At 57.5% G+C, this 11,820-nt stretch overlaps 1 protein-coding gene across 1 annotated transcript; it reads right to left on the reverse strand.

Annotated features, from left to right (window-relative positions):
* Window positions 1-91: 91 nt before the first annotated feature.
* Window positions 92-11,714, reverse strand: TMEM235 (transmembrane protein 235). Its single transcript, XM_045814156.2, is given in 7 exon segments — window positions 92-1,795; window positions 1,797-1,917; window positions 3,724-3,861; window positions 4,031-4,082; window positions 4,084-4,112; window positions 5,217-5,238; window positions 5,240-11,714. Coding segments are annotated over 7 exon segments (612 nt in total). The 5' UTR covers window positions 5,372-11,714; the 3' UTR covers window positions 92-1,677.
* Between the last annotated feature and the right edge of the window lie 106 nt (window positions 11,715-11,820).

Below are 11,820 nucleotides of genomic sequence, written 5' to 3' on the forward strand. Positions count from 1 at the left end.
CTCTTCCACCTGTGCCAACCCACAGAGAAGGAGCTTGTTGTGTCTGCAGAAGATGTCTCTGGATGAATGGACAGACACACAGACCTCTGGATGGACGGGGACACACACACACACACACACACAGCTGGTAACAGTTTTACTGCCTGTGCACTGTTTATAATTCTGTTTTACCAATTCTGAAAAAATGTTAAGAGAGATAAACAAGGCTTATCCGCACGGAGCATAAACTGATTTATTTAAGGACAAGCTGGCAAGCGTTGCCACATGGAATGGTAAATGCTAAAACGTAAGTACAAAGGGAAGCCCTCAGTGGGACCCCCAAATGGTGCCAGCCCCCAGGGCCCCAAGGAGCTTCCTGTAACCTTTGGAGCAATAAAGGGAGGCTGGGGGAGGGTAGACCAAGGCCAGAGGGGCTGCCATCCACCCTAGCACACATCCCAGACTTGGGAAGTTCCTGAACCCCAGATGGGGCTGTCTGGGGCTTCAGGTGCTGCACAGCCCTCTGGGGACCCTTCTCCTCTGCCACCTCGACTTTACCTACAGGAAGACAAGCGAGCCTCATGGTGACCCAGGCGCCTAGCCACAGTGCACCTGCGCCCCGGTCTGCGAACTGAGCCCCACCCACCTCCGCCGTTTAGTAAGCCTGCGGGGCAAGCTCCAGGCCCTGGCCTCTGCCTCTCTGGGCAGCTCCGGCCCCTCCTGGCTAAGAAGCCCCTTCACCTAGCCGCTATGGTGCAGCTCCCCCACCCCCACCCCGACTAGGACTTCCGCACCTGCTTGTTCTGGGCACCCACCAGGCCCCTGGCAGTCACAGACATTCCCCAGGGTGCTGCAGATGGGAGGACTGGGGTCCTGGGGTGCCAGCCCAGCAGAAGCAGCAGCCACACCAGCACAAGGACAGAGGTCTGAGAACAGGGAGGGGACAGACATGCATCCAGCCCACTCGGCTGCCCTCGCAAATCCCAGGGGACTCCCGGGACACACCCCCTCCCCCCCAGTATCTTCCCCACCAACACCTGCCCTGGAGCCAGAGGACCGAACAGAGGCCTGGGAGTCCCACCAGCCTGTAAGGGCATCTGGCTTTGCCACGTGCTCTGGGATGGTCTGGGCCTCAGACTCCACGTCTGTAAAATAGGTGAATGGTAACTAGTGTGAAGGGCGACTGGAGGACTGGACAAGCAGAGGAGCAGGTGACACTCTGCTCGGAGCCTAGCTCAGTGGGTGCTTAACAGATACCTGCTTCTCTCTCAAACTCCCCGCTCCCCAGGCCAGAGGGCAGCTTCTCCACCTGCTCCAGGGCCCGAGGAACGAGGACAGCATGGCATACCAGGGCTGATGGGGGTGGGCCAGGGCAGGCCATGCCCTCGAGAGGCAAGGGGACCCACTGAGCACCAGGCACCTGCAGCCCGACCCCACTAACATTCCCTTGGGTCACTTGCTAACTCTTCTGGGACTCCCTTTACTCATCCCCAAGAGGAAGCCAAACCAGTTAGTCCCTAAAGGGCATAAATCAGGCAGAGGAGCCCCCCCAAACATCCGGCTTTGCCAAGCAAGAGGAGCGTGGATCCTTGGCTCTGACCCCAGCCCCCTGACCCTGCAGGGGGCCCCTCCCAGAGAGAACTCCAGCCAGGCCTGCAGATGCCAGGCCCTCTCCCCTGCCACTCGCCCCTCTGGGACTCAGATGACCACAGAGTGGGGCGCCCCCGGCTGCTGGCTCAGGCTGAGGGCTCAGGCTGCTGTGAGCAGGAGGAGGCCACTGAGTGCCTCCGAGGCGCAGGAGCCCCAGGCCAGGGCTAGACCAGCCGAAGCTGACGCGGATGCCCTGCATGTGCTGGCGGCCGTACTGGCGGGCGGTCTCGGTGAAGGCCAGGTGTGAGAAGCTGATGTAGATGCTGACCCCTGCCGGGGTCAGGGCACCTGGGGGAGGGGGACGGGGCCACTTGCTGTGTCTCCCCGCTGGGGGCAACTGTCTAGCCAGGTCCTGGTCAAGGCGGTCCTGCAGACCGGGAGCCCCTACCCACTGGCCTTTGGGGGAAATGGAGGCTCTGATGCAGTCCCCAAACCCCTGGACCTCACCCCATAAAACCCCCCCTTATTAATAGCACCACCTACACCCTCAGCAACAGTCCCCATTCACATAACTGCCCCTGCATACTCAGCACCCCGCCATATCCCCCAAGCCCCCCCCCAAAGAGCCAGTGATCTCTACTGGCAGTTGGGGCGCTCTGGAGCTCTGACCAGGTCTTCTTCCTCACAGTTCCCCCCACTTCATTGGGTAGCCCCGCCCGTCCTCTGGCCCTAGCCTAAGCCTCCAGCTTCTGCAGGCCTTCTGCCTGCCCCCAGGTCTGCGATCCCCGCCCCCCGCTGGCCTGCTCCCATCAGCCCCGTCTTCCCCCAACGCTGACACTCTCCTCCCAGCAGAGTGCCGACAGTGATGTCAGCTGACCCATTTCCGAGGAGCATCCCCTGCGAGGACAGCAGTGGTGCAGCCAGGCTGGACCCTGAGCGAGTGGGGCAGGTGGGGTGCTCTTCAGACCAGGTCCCTCGGAAGAGGGGTGCCCCTGAGGAGCTGCCTCCAGGCCCTCCTTCCACCCGCTGGCCCAGGCCATGGTTCTGAGCATAATGCCAAGGTTTCCTGGATACAGTTCCACCCCATTACTCCTCTCTGTGGCTTCCAAGGTCCTCTTAATTGGATTTGGACCCACACAGCCGGTCTCTGGGGCCAGGCCACAGCTGACATGCTGACTTCCCCTGCTCTCATTCTCTGAAGCACACGCCCAGGCTGCTGGTCCCCCAGGTTCTCAGCACCAGGCCAGCCCGCCTGTTCCCACTTGACCAAGGTCTCCCACAGGGCCCAGCATCCGCTGGGGAGGAGGCAGGCCTGCCCCAGAGGGAGCCCTAGGCCCATGTGGCCTGGGCCTCAAGTGCCACGGCCTTGACAGTAGAGCTGGCCCAGCTGCCAGACCCGGGTCAGGCCTTGCTCCCAAAAGCACAGGCCTCTGACGACTGATCCCATGGAGCCCCAGCCCACCATCAGTGACAGCTAGCCTTGGGCAGCGGGGCTGGGGGTGGGGGCACAGGCTGGCTGGCAGGGGCAGATGGCACCAAAAAGCAGTGACAGGAACTCCAGGACAAGCTTCCTGCTGACCTTGGTGAATCCTTGGACATCTCAGCTGGAAGCTGGGACCACAGGGAGGCCATGGCTGCAGCCCCCAGGGAGTGCCTGGCCAGCGCCCAGCAGAGTCTAGATGAATGTCAGCTGAGGAACTGTCACCAGTCACATTCTGGGCCTGGACCGGGGTCACTGCCAAGGGCTGCGAGGCCTCTTTTCACCTGTCTTACTGCCTGGGCCTGCCCACTCTTGCTCCTCCCACCAGGCCAGTCTGGGAAGGAGAGGAGAACAGGTGCCGGCCAGTCTCACGCCCCTCATGCAGGTCTAGGAGGGCAGGTCTGGGGACCGCCTTGGGGAGCATCATGCCTCCTGTGCCTAGAAGCTCAGCCCTGGGGTTCCTCCCTCCCTGGCTCGAGGCCCACAGCCAGCACCCTTGCCCATGTCCCTAGAAAGGCCCAGTACCACCCAAGGTGCTTTCGTCTGCTGTGGCTCAATCGTCAGGGTGGGCCCAGGCTCAGCAGAGGCCAGATGGGAGCAGGGGATGGGGTGGCAGGAGAGGAGGCACCCACTCCCACTCCCAGGGCCTGTGGCCCCAGGGCGCTGACACTTACCCCCCAGCAAGAAGTAGCAGCCGGTGAAGAGCAGCAGCAGGACACTCTGTGCCAGGGAACTGAAGAGGCCACAGATCCACCCACACACGACAAGGACGAGGCTCAGGGGCAGGACCACCATGACAGCTCGGTGCAGGGCTGCCAGGAGAGGGGGCTCAGCGTCCAGGCGGGGACCTGGACCTGCCCCCGCCCCTGGCAGATCCCAGCGAGCACTTCAGAGCCCTGTCTGCCTGGAGGTCCACCTTCACAGGACAGTTTTTCCTGGAGATGAAGGACAGACAGGGAATGACTCGGCCCCAGGACTCACAGAAGAGACGCTGCACTGAGGTGGGGACATCCAGGTTCTCGCTGGCAAAGGGGGTCGATCAGGGGGATGCAGCTGTTTTGCCCTAAAAAACAGAAAGGACGCAAAGCAAGCCTGGCGGGCTGGACACCTGTGGGGTCACCACCCACCCTGAGGTTCTGAGATGGGTGGTCTTGCAGGCACACTGGAGAGCACGCTCTCACTCCTGCTGGAACCCAGGGGGCTGACCAGTGGCCACGGAGCCCCATCAGATTTTCTCCTGGACCCCAGAGTTGTGGCTCCAAATGGGTTTGGAGGGTTTAAGACCTTGTTTTGTTTCCGTAACATACAAATAATACCTACATGGATGTCGGTATAAAATCTCAAACATTCCAGAGACGCTGCCCTCAGCACTCCCTTAGGCTTGGCTGCCCCATCATGTAAGCCTTGCGGAGAGAAGGCCCTCTCTCTGCAGGTCTGAAAGGCATGCAGCACCCCTGTTTGGTGCCCAAGTGCAGGTCAAGCTGTCAGGTGGTGGGGAGGGGGGATGGGGGGCAGAACAGGGGTCTTGTCCCGGAGCCCTGGCTCTGCCAGGCTGAACCTCGGGGCAGTAATTGAGAAACAACTTGTGGTCATCCGGATGTGGAACCGTGGCCTTCCCTGCGGCCCCCAGTGCCCCATACCCACTCCCACCCCAGCGCACACACCCCTGCTTGAGGAATAACAGCAGCCCAGTGCCCTCGGTGGGGGGCCCTGTCCCTGCTTTCCTCCCTCGTTCCTCCAACCACCCCCTACCCAGTTTGCATCCTGAGAAGTATCATTTTCTTCCCATCTGATAAAGACTTGGAGGTGGACGAAGGACAAGGTCCTCGGTCAGGCAGCAGCCAATGGCAGAGCCCACTGAGAGCCTGGGGTTGACTTGTCATCTACCAAGTAATGTGCCCGAAGCTCCTAATACAAGACACCCCCGCCCCCACCAGGGAGGGCAAGAGACTGCCCAGAGCTCCTGCTCCCCAGGCTCTTGGGTCCTTATGGAGCCACGCAATGTCCCCGCAATCACCAATCCTTTCATTTCTGAGCCCGGACTGGTAGCCATGCTGTTACCACCCAGACAGTTTTGGGAGAGGACAGAGTCCGGGATGGGAGTGGGGGCACGAGGGGGCGTCGCCCTGCCCGCGCCCTCTGTGCCCTGGCCTGTTGCCCCCTGTACCTTCGCAGACGCGCCAGAAACCCCGAGTGCGAGGACAGCTGCGCGGGGCGCCCTGTGCCGTTGCCGGCGTCCGCCACCTCCTGGACGTACCAGTAGTCGCTAGCCACTGCTGCCAGAAGCAGTGCGAAGCTGAGCAGCGCGCCCAGCCGGGCCATGCGGGGCTCGGGGTGCAAGGGGCGGAGCCCGGATTTGGGAAGCGGAGAGGGAGTGGGAGGGGGGAGCCCGGTCGGGGAAGGGGCGCCCGGGATTTGGTGAGCTGGGTCAGGGAGGGGGCACCGGGGGCACGGTTGGAGGGATGTGGGGAGCCGGGGCGGGCAAGCTGCTACATCCGCTCCGAGGGTTTCCTGGAGCGGCGCCCCCTTTTCTGCCTGCGCGCCAGCCTCACGATACGCCCCCCAGGTTCGCAGGCAGATCGGTCCCACCTCTCCGCGAGGGCGATTGCAGAGCTCGGCCCCAGGGGACAGAAGGAAGTCCCAGAGCCGCAGGTAGACCTGCCACAGACCTCCGTTCAAATCCCAGCGTCCCCGAGGAGTTGGCCGCTTAAGTAGGTCCCTGGGCAAATGTCTTAATCTCTCCAAACATCCGGTTTTTCAGCTGCCAAGTGGCTGGGCTGAGGAGGAGGAAGGGTGGGGCCTGCGTTGCCCCAGGACGGGGCTCAGCAGGCAGCTGACCTCCAGGGCCAGGAAGCTGGCAGCCTGAATGGTGGGAGGCAGCCATCCCTGGCTGGGGCACTTGGCCGCTCTCTGGTCCTGTGGTCCTGGCCTTAATCAGTCTCCAGGACTAACCAAAGGGATCCAGTGAAGTGGGGTGGATGGGCAAAAGGCCTAGGCAGGCTGGCAAGAGGGCTATGGAAGGATGAAGTCTTGCTTCCAGTTAGCTTCTAATTACAAACACCACAGAGGGCGAGGCTGGGCTCTGCCTCTCCACCACTCACTCAGCAAACATGCATGAGCACCTTCTAGGACATGGGTCAGACGCTAGTGGGGTGGGTAGCAGAGGGACCTCAAAGGCCCCAAACCCAGGAGGAGGCAGTGACATGCATGGTAGTGGGAGCTGTCATAGTGGGGCTGTCTGGGGTGCAACTGTGGGCAATGGAGGGCCTCCTCTCGGTCCCCTGGATGGTCGGTTGCTGCCCCACCAGGGTCTGGGCAGAGCCTGCAGAGACAGGGTCCGAGGCTTTACATCACATCATCACTGAAGGTGGCCCTTCTCGAAGTAGCTATGTGACCTGGGGTCATCCCAAGGCTTTCATTTCCGTGTTTGTTCCAGCCCCTTTTTCTATACCAGGCATTTCTCAGTTTGAGCAATAGTCAGGAAAAACCATCGCAGCAAAGTTATTGAAACAATACTTCAAGGGGCATTCAGAGCCTATGGCACTGTTTTGGGTTTCTGCAGGCCGTGCATCTTCCCACACGCCGTGCCCAAGGTTGGACGGGGGCACAGAGAGGGCCTGGGGGCTTCCCAGCTGTGGCAGTGTGGGTGCCCCCAAGCCCTGCTCAGCCAGCTGGGTGGCAGCCAGGAGTCCTCCTCTCTCTTGAGCAGATGAAAGAATCAAGCAAGCATACAGGGCAAAGGAGGTGATGAGGGCGAGGCAGCCATCTACAAACGCGGAGGGGAGAGGGGCTAGGGAAGGAGGGAAGCGTGGAGGCAGCGCAGGGTCCCCGCTGGAGAATGGCAGGAGAAAGGTGACTAGTGACCCCAACATTTACCCACAGTGTGACAAGGATCAAAGCCTTTAGGTGGGTCAAAGCCTTCTTTTGTGTGTTTACGGTGTGAATGAGAGGCTGGGAGACTGGAGGGGCCCCTCTCTAGCTGCGTGCTCCATATGCGTCTTCCCAGTGACCCCTGCCTCTCAGCCCGAGCTTGTTTGAAAGGGTCTTCTTTGCACCCCCATAAAACTTAGAGGATTCCGCTGTCAGGGCCAGGGACGGCACTGCTTGAGGTCACTGTTAGCACAGAGCCACACAGCTCCACACAGGAATAGACACGTACTCCCCTCACAATGCGGTGTAGATGGCCAGGGAGCAGTCTACACCCTATCTGCTTTAAAGTTCAGTGTTTTGGGGCGCCTGGGTAGTGCAGTAGTTAAGCGTCTGCCTTCGGCTCAGGGCGTGATCCCGGCGTTGTGGGATCGAGCCCCACATCGGGCTCCTCCACTGGGAGCCTGCTTCTCCCTCTCCCACTCCCCCTGCTTGTGTTCCCTCTCTCGCTGGCTGTCTGTCAAATAAATAAATAAAATCTTTAAAAAAAAATAAAGTTCAGTGTTTTAATCTCAATGGGCAGTTGGGAGCCACTGACTGGATTATCCCCTAAGCAGTAGGCACTGGTCCCCCAGGAGCTACTTGGATGAATTCCACTAGTCTATTTCCCTAAGACGGACCCAGGTTATACCCCAGCCTGGTTCTGAAAAAGTGCCACTTTGGAATGACCCCTTTTTCTCATTGGTCATCCTCCTACCATCGACTCATAACCCATAGTTAGAGCTGTTGGTCGGGCTTAGTGGTAAGCACTAAACCTGTGTCCAGGATGTTAGGGCCTCTTCGAAGTTAGCATCAGACCAATACCACCAAAATCAGGGACAGGAGGAACCTTTGGATGGAAGAAATTCCAATTATAAGTGATGAAGAAACAGGGCTGCACCCAAGCCTCTTTTTTGAAAACTTACATTCAACTATCTCTTCAGGGGCAGCAAGAACAGGATGTGCGACCCCAGTGACAACCACGGGACAGAATGGCCTCCTGCTCCAGGCTGACGCCACAGTGCGTTGCCTCCAGCACAGGGCTGAGGACGCAGCCAAAACTGTCGGAGAAATCACCAAGCTGCCAGCGTCAGCTCCATCACAACTCAACTCACTGCACTGGGCAAACTCCTCCAACAGAAACGGAACCTTGCTGATTTACCCACGGGTCAGTGCATGCGGTCAGGGTGGATTATGAAGCTAATACACCCTGGTAGACTCATCGAGACACTGTTCTAGTAAAAACCAACCATGCTAACGGGTTCTCAAATGGTGAAGGTTGCAGGTTGGAAACTGAGGTCTTTCACATTGGACAGCGGACATCCTCTGTGGGACATGGCGCAGATGGGGAGGCAGCCATACACCTGGTTAGTTTCATCCCCAAGAACCGACAGGATCTATGAAGGGCTCCTCATGGCCACGTTGGACTCGCCAGCATCTGTCCACCGAGCCTCTGATGGAACTTTGCTAACAGGGAAACAGGAGGGTGCCACAGATGGCCCCCCATCACAGAACGCACTACAGTCCCCAGAGCGTAAGCTGCCGTTCCCTCCAGCGGGCACAGCGTTCCCTTCTTTGGTCATCTGGCAGCCTCCTCCTGGTTCCTGGACACACAGCTCTGATCTTCCGTGCTGCCCCCCTAGCCAGAGTTGTTTTCTCAGTCTGCACATCACACAGCTATTTGCTGGCCGTGGTCTGGAACCTGAGCTCACGGTGGGAGACTGAGTCCTGTCCGGCCTTCATTCAATTCCTGGGCACAGCACCTGACTCACAGTAGGTGCTCAAGCATCTGAGTGAACACGCGGATAGATGTCCCCACCTTGGGGATCAAGGGGAAAATAACCACAGAGAAGCTAAGGCCCCAATTTGGTTGGTCAGCTGAAAACTGGCCCAAATGCTCTGGGCTGAGCCCAGTGGAGGAAATCTACAATGCAGCTGGCGTTTTTGCTTTAAGAGCTAGATCCCCTCCCCCCCAACACACACACCGCTGTCACCGACAAGAAACCCTTTGTGATGACAACACTGGTTCAGAGCAAGGCGAGCTGCACAATGGAACCCTCTTTCCAGCTCAGACCTTAGATGTCAAAAGCAAGTGCACACGTTTTACTGTAGTTACAACAGAGCAAACTGGGTGAAGGGTACATGGGGCCTCTTCATATTATCTTTACAAGTTCCCATGAATCTTAGTTCAAAATTTAAAAAATGTTTTCCTAGGAGGATCAACGGAACCCTTGGGGAGACAGGTTTCAGTTCCATAGAATGAAGGCCTTTCTGACAAAGCAGTCTGAAAAATGGAATGGGGATGGTTCCGAGATAGCTCTGTCTCTGGAGTCAGGCACTAGACCCCAGCCACAGCCGCAAGGTCATCCATCAGGGAGGGCCTATTTCTGGGGCCAAGATGCCTGGGTTCAATCCTCAACCCTAATAGTTCCTAGTTCTACTATGTTGGACAAGCTACTTTGCCTCTTTGCAAGTCTCTCTTTCTGCATGAAAAAAATGCAGATAAGATCACATAAGACTTTATTGGTGATTGTGAGTTATTTCTTTTGAAGTGCAACCTGCAAAGAATAGCCAGCACCCCAAGGGGGTGCCAACCTGCAGGCGGTGGCCGATGGCTCCACCCTTGGCAGGTCACTTTTGGTCAGGCTGGCACTCGTCACAGTGTGGAAGATTTGGATTCCTGAGGCTGGCCTGAGGGCTCTAACCTGTACGCCACCCTCTGCACCTGACAGCCCATAATCACCCATCGCAACCCTTTCCAGACTCCCACCAGGCTTGGAGAACCCAAAAGGGGACACATATTTGAAAAAAAACTCAGGCTCTGGCCCTTGGCAAAGGCTTGTGGCTTAAATAACGGAGGTCTATTTAGTGTTCCAAGTGGACAGTCACGAAGGCCCAGTGATAAATATGGCCTCTAGAAAATACCTCTGTAGAAGGGAAATATGTAAGAGGGACTGAGGATCTGCTCCAGCTGGGTCTTGCTCCACAGCACGGCCCGACGAAGCCAAGAACCGCATCACTGCCCACTGTGCAAAGGGCCAGCTTCTCTACAAAGTCAGCTTGTAAGGGCCCGTTATTACAGTGAAGGATCCATTTACAGACTGGCACAAATATCAAAATTAAGCAGCTTAGGTGAGTACAGAGGCTGGAGCTTCCCCCCCCACCAACAGAAACCACTGCAGTAAATACTCTCCAAGCTTAGAGAGAAAAATACACTTTCCTCTCCGACTGAGATGTGGCAGAAAAACAGAAGTCTGAGCTGCATTTTGCACAGCCAGTTCACAGCTGGAATGGGTCCAGATGACACACACAAGGGGCCTTGTAGCCCAGGGCTGGCTTTGTGTCTGCCAGGGCTCATCCCTGCCCCACAGCCATGTGGGTGGGAAGCAGCAGGTGGCAGGCTAAGAAACCACCACAAAAACCTGACAAGATTCTAAAAACCCAGTAGGGTCTGCAGCAGTGTTTGAAATGAAATGGTTTTTATTTTTCCGAAACGACAAGATGACCTCCAATAGGACCGTTAACAATCCACCCTGCAGCTTCACTTCATGGAGGGAGAAATAAAATCTATCACCGTAACACCAGCCTTCAGCCCTGTGTGAGCCGGCCTCGGGGAGGGGACGAGGACGGGGAGGATGCAAATGAGCGGGGGGACGTAGCAGCAGTGGAGACGCAGCCAACCGGGGCTGACAGATGGCCCGCAGCAGCAGCACCAAGTCCCCGGAGCTCGGAGAGAAGTAATTTAAAGGATTCAGGCCACTGCACTGTTGCCAAGGAGGGAGCCACCAGCATGTGCCGCGGCAGCAGTTTCATAAATGACTGTTTCTGCTACCTTGTCTCCAAATCCACCGAAGGTTCACACGGATTTCCCCAATGACTTAGAATGGCTTCGTGCTCACTTTAATTGTAGTTTGTGCTGCTCTGTGACGTAATAATTTAAACACAATAAGAAAGCGTCATTGCAGAGCCTGAGAAGAAGCTGAGGACTCGGTCTCAAGTCCCCCCTTGCACACACATCACGCACCTACGAAGAAAGCCAGCTGAGGTGGTCAGGTCTTATGACCCCGTGTTACAGGCGAGGAAACCACAGCTCAGAGGCGACAAGCGCGGGGCCCCAGCCGCCATGTTTATTACCACTGCTCTGACACTATGGAAATCTATGATCTTGTAAGACTGCAAACAATATAAACAAGTTATCTATTAAAAAGTTCCCTCCAAAAGATGTTTCCAATCCACTTTTGAGATTAATTGATCCCTCTGTCCTCCTTGAGAGGGGTTCACATTAGAAAGGCAGGTGCTTCATCAGCCACCTAACCCACGTCGTGACAGGGAAGCAGCGGTCTGCTGCGTCCTGGGAACTCACGGTAAGACCAGGAATTCCTTCCATGGGTCTCTCATCCAGGCCCTGCCTGCTCCATCCGGGTCACAGCTCATTCAGAGCAGGGAGCCGGGCCTCTGGAAAAGGCACTGTCTGGCATTAAGGACCTTTTCGTTGTCTGTCTTAGAGAAATGTCACAACCTTGCCATGTGCCCAAGGTGCACGCTGGAGGTGACGGATCTTCCACTGACCTCCAAGCAAGAGGCTGGCTTTACTGTCAAGACATCAGGCCTCCTCCACCCAACCCCTGCTGTTTGGGCTTCAGTCCCAGAAGGGCTCCGGCACACTTGGGGGCCCAAGGCAGCCTGGGGTTGGATTCTGCTAGCTCCCCCTGTGAAGATTCCAAAATGACCAGACAGGCCAGGAAGCCCCTTCCCACAGCACCTCAGAGCTGTGGCAGGGATGGCATTTTGTACGATCTGCTCTGGAGGGAAGGGAGGCTGTGGTACCACAGACCGACGGGGTTGAAGGATGGCCGCAGGACTTG

This window comes from Ursus americanus, chromosome 23, assembly GCF_024610735.1.
Source record: "Ursus americanus isolate L20-20 chromosome 23, mUrsAme1.1.p, whole genome shotgun sequence".
NCBI lineage: Eukaryota > Metazoa > Chordata > Mammalia > Carnivora > Ursidae > Ursus > Ursus americanus.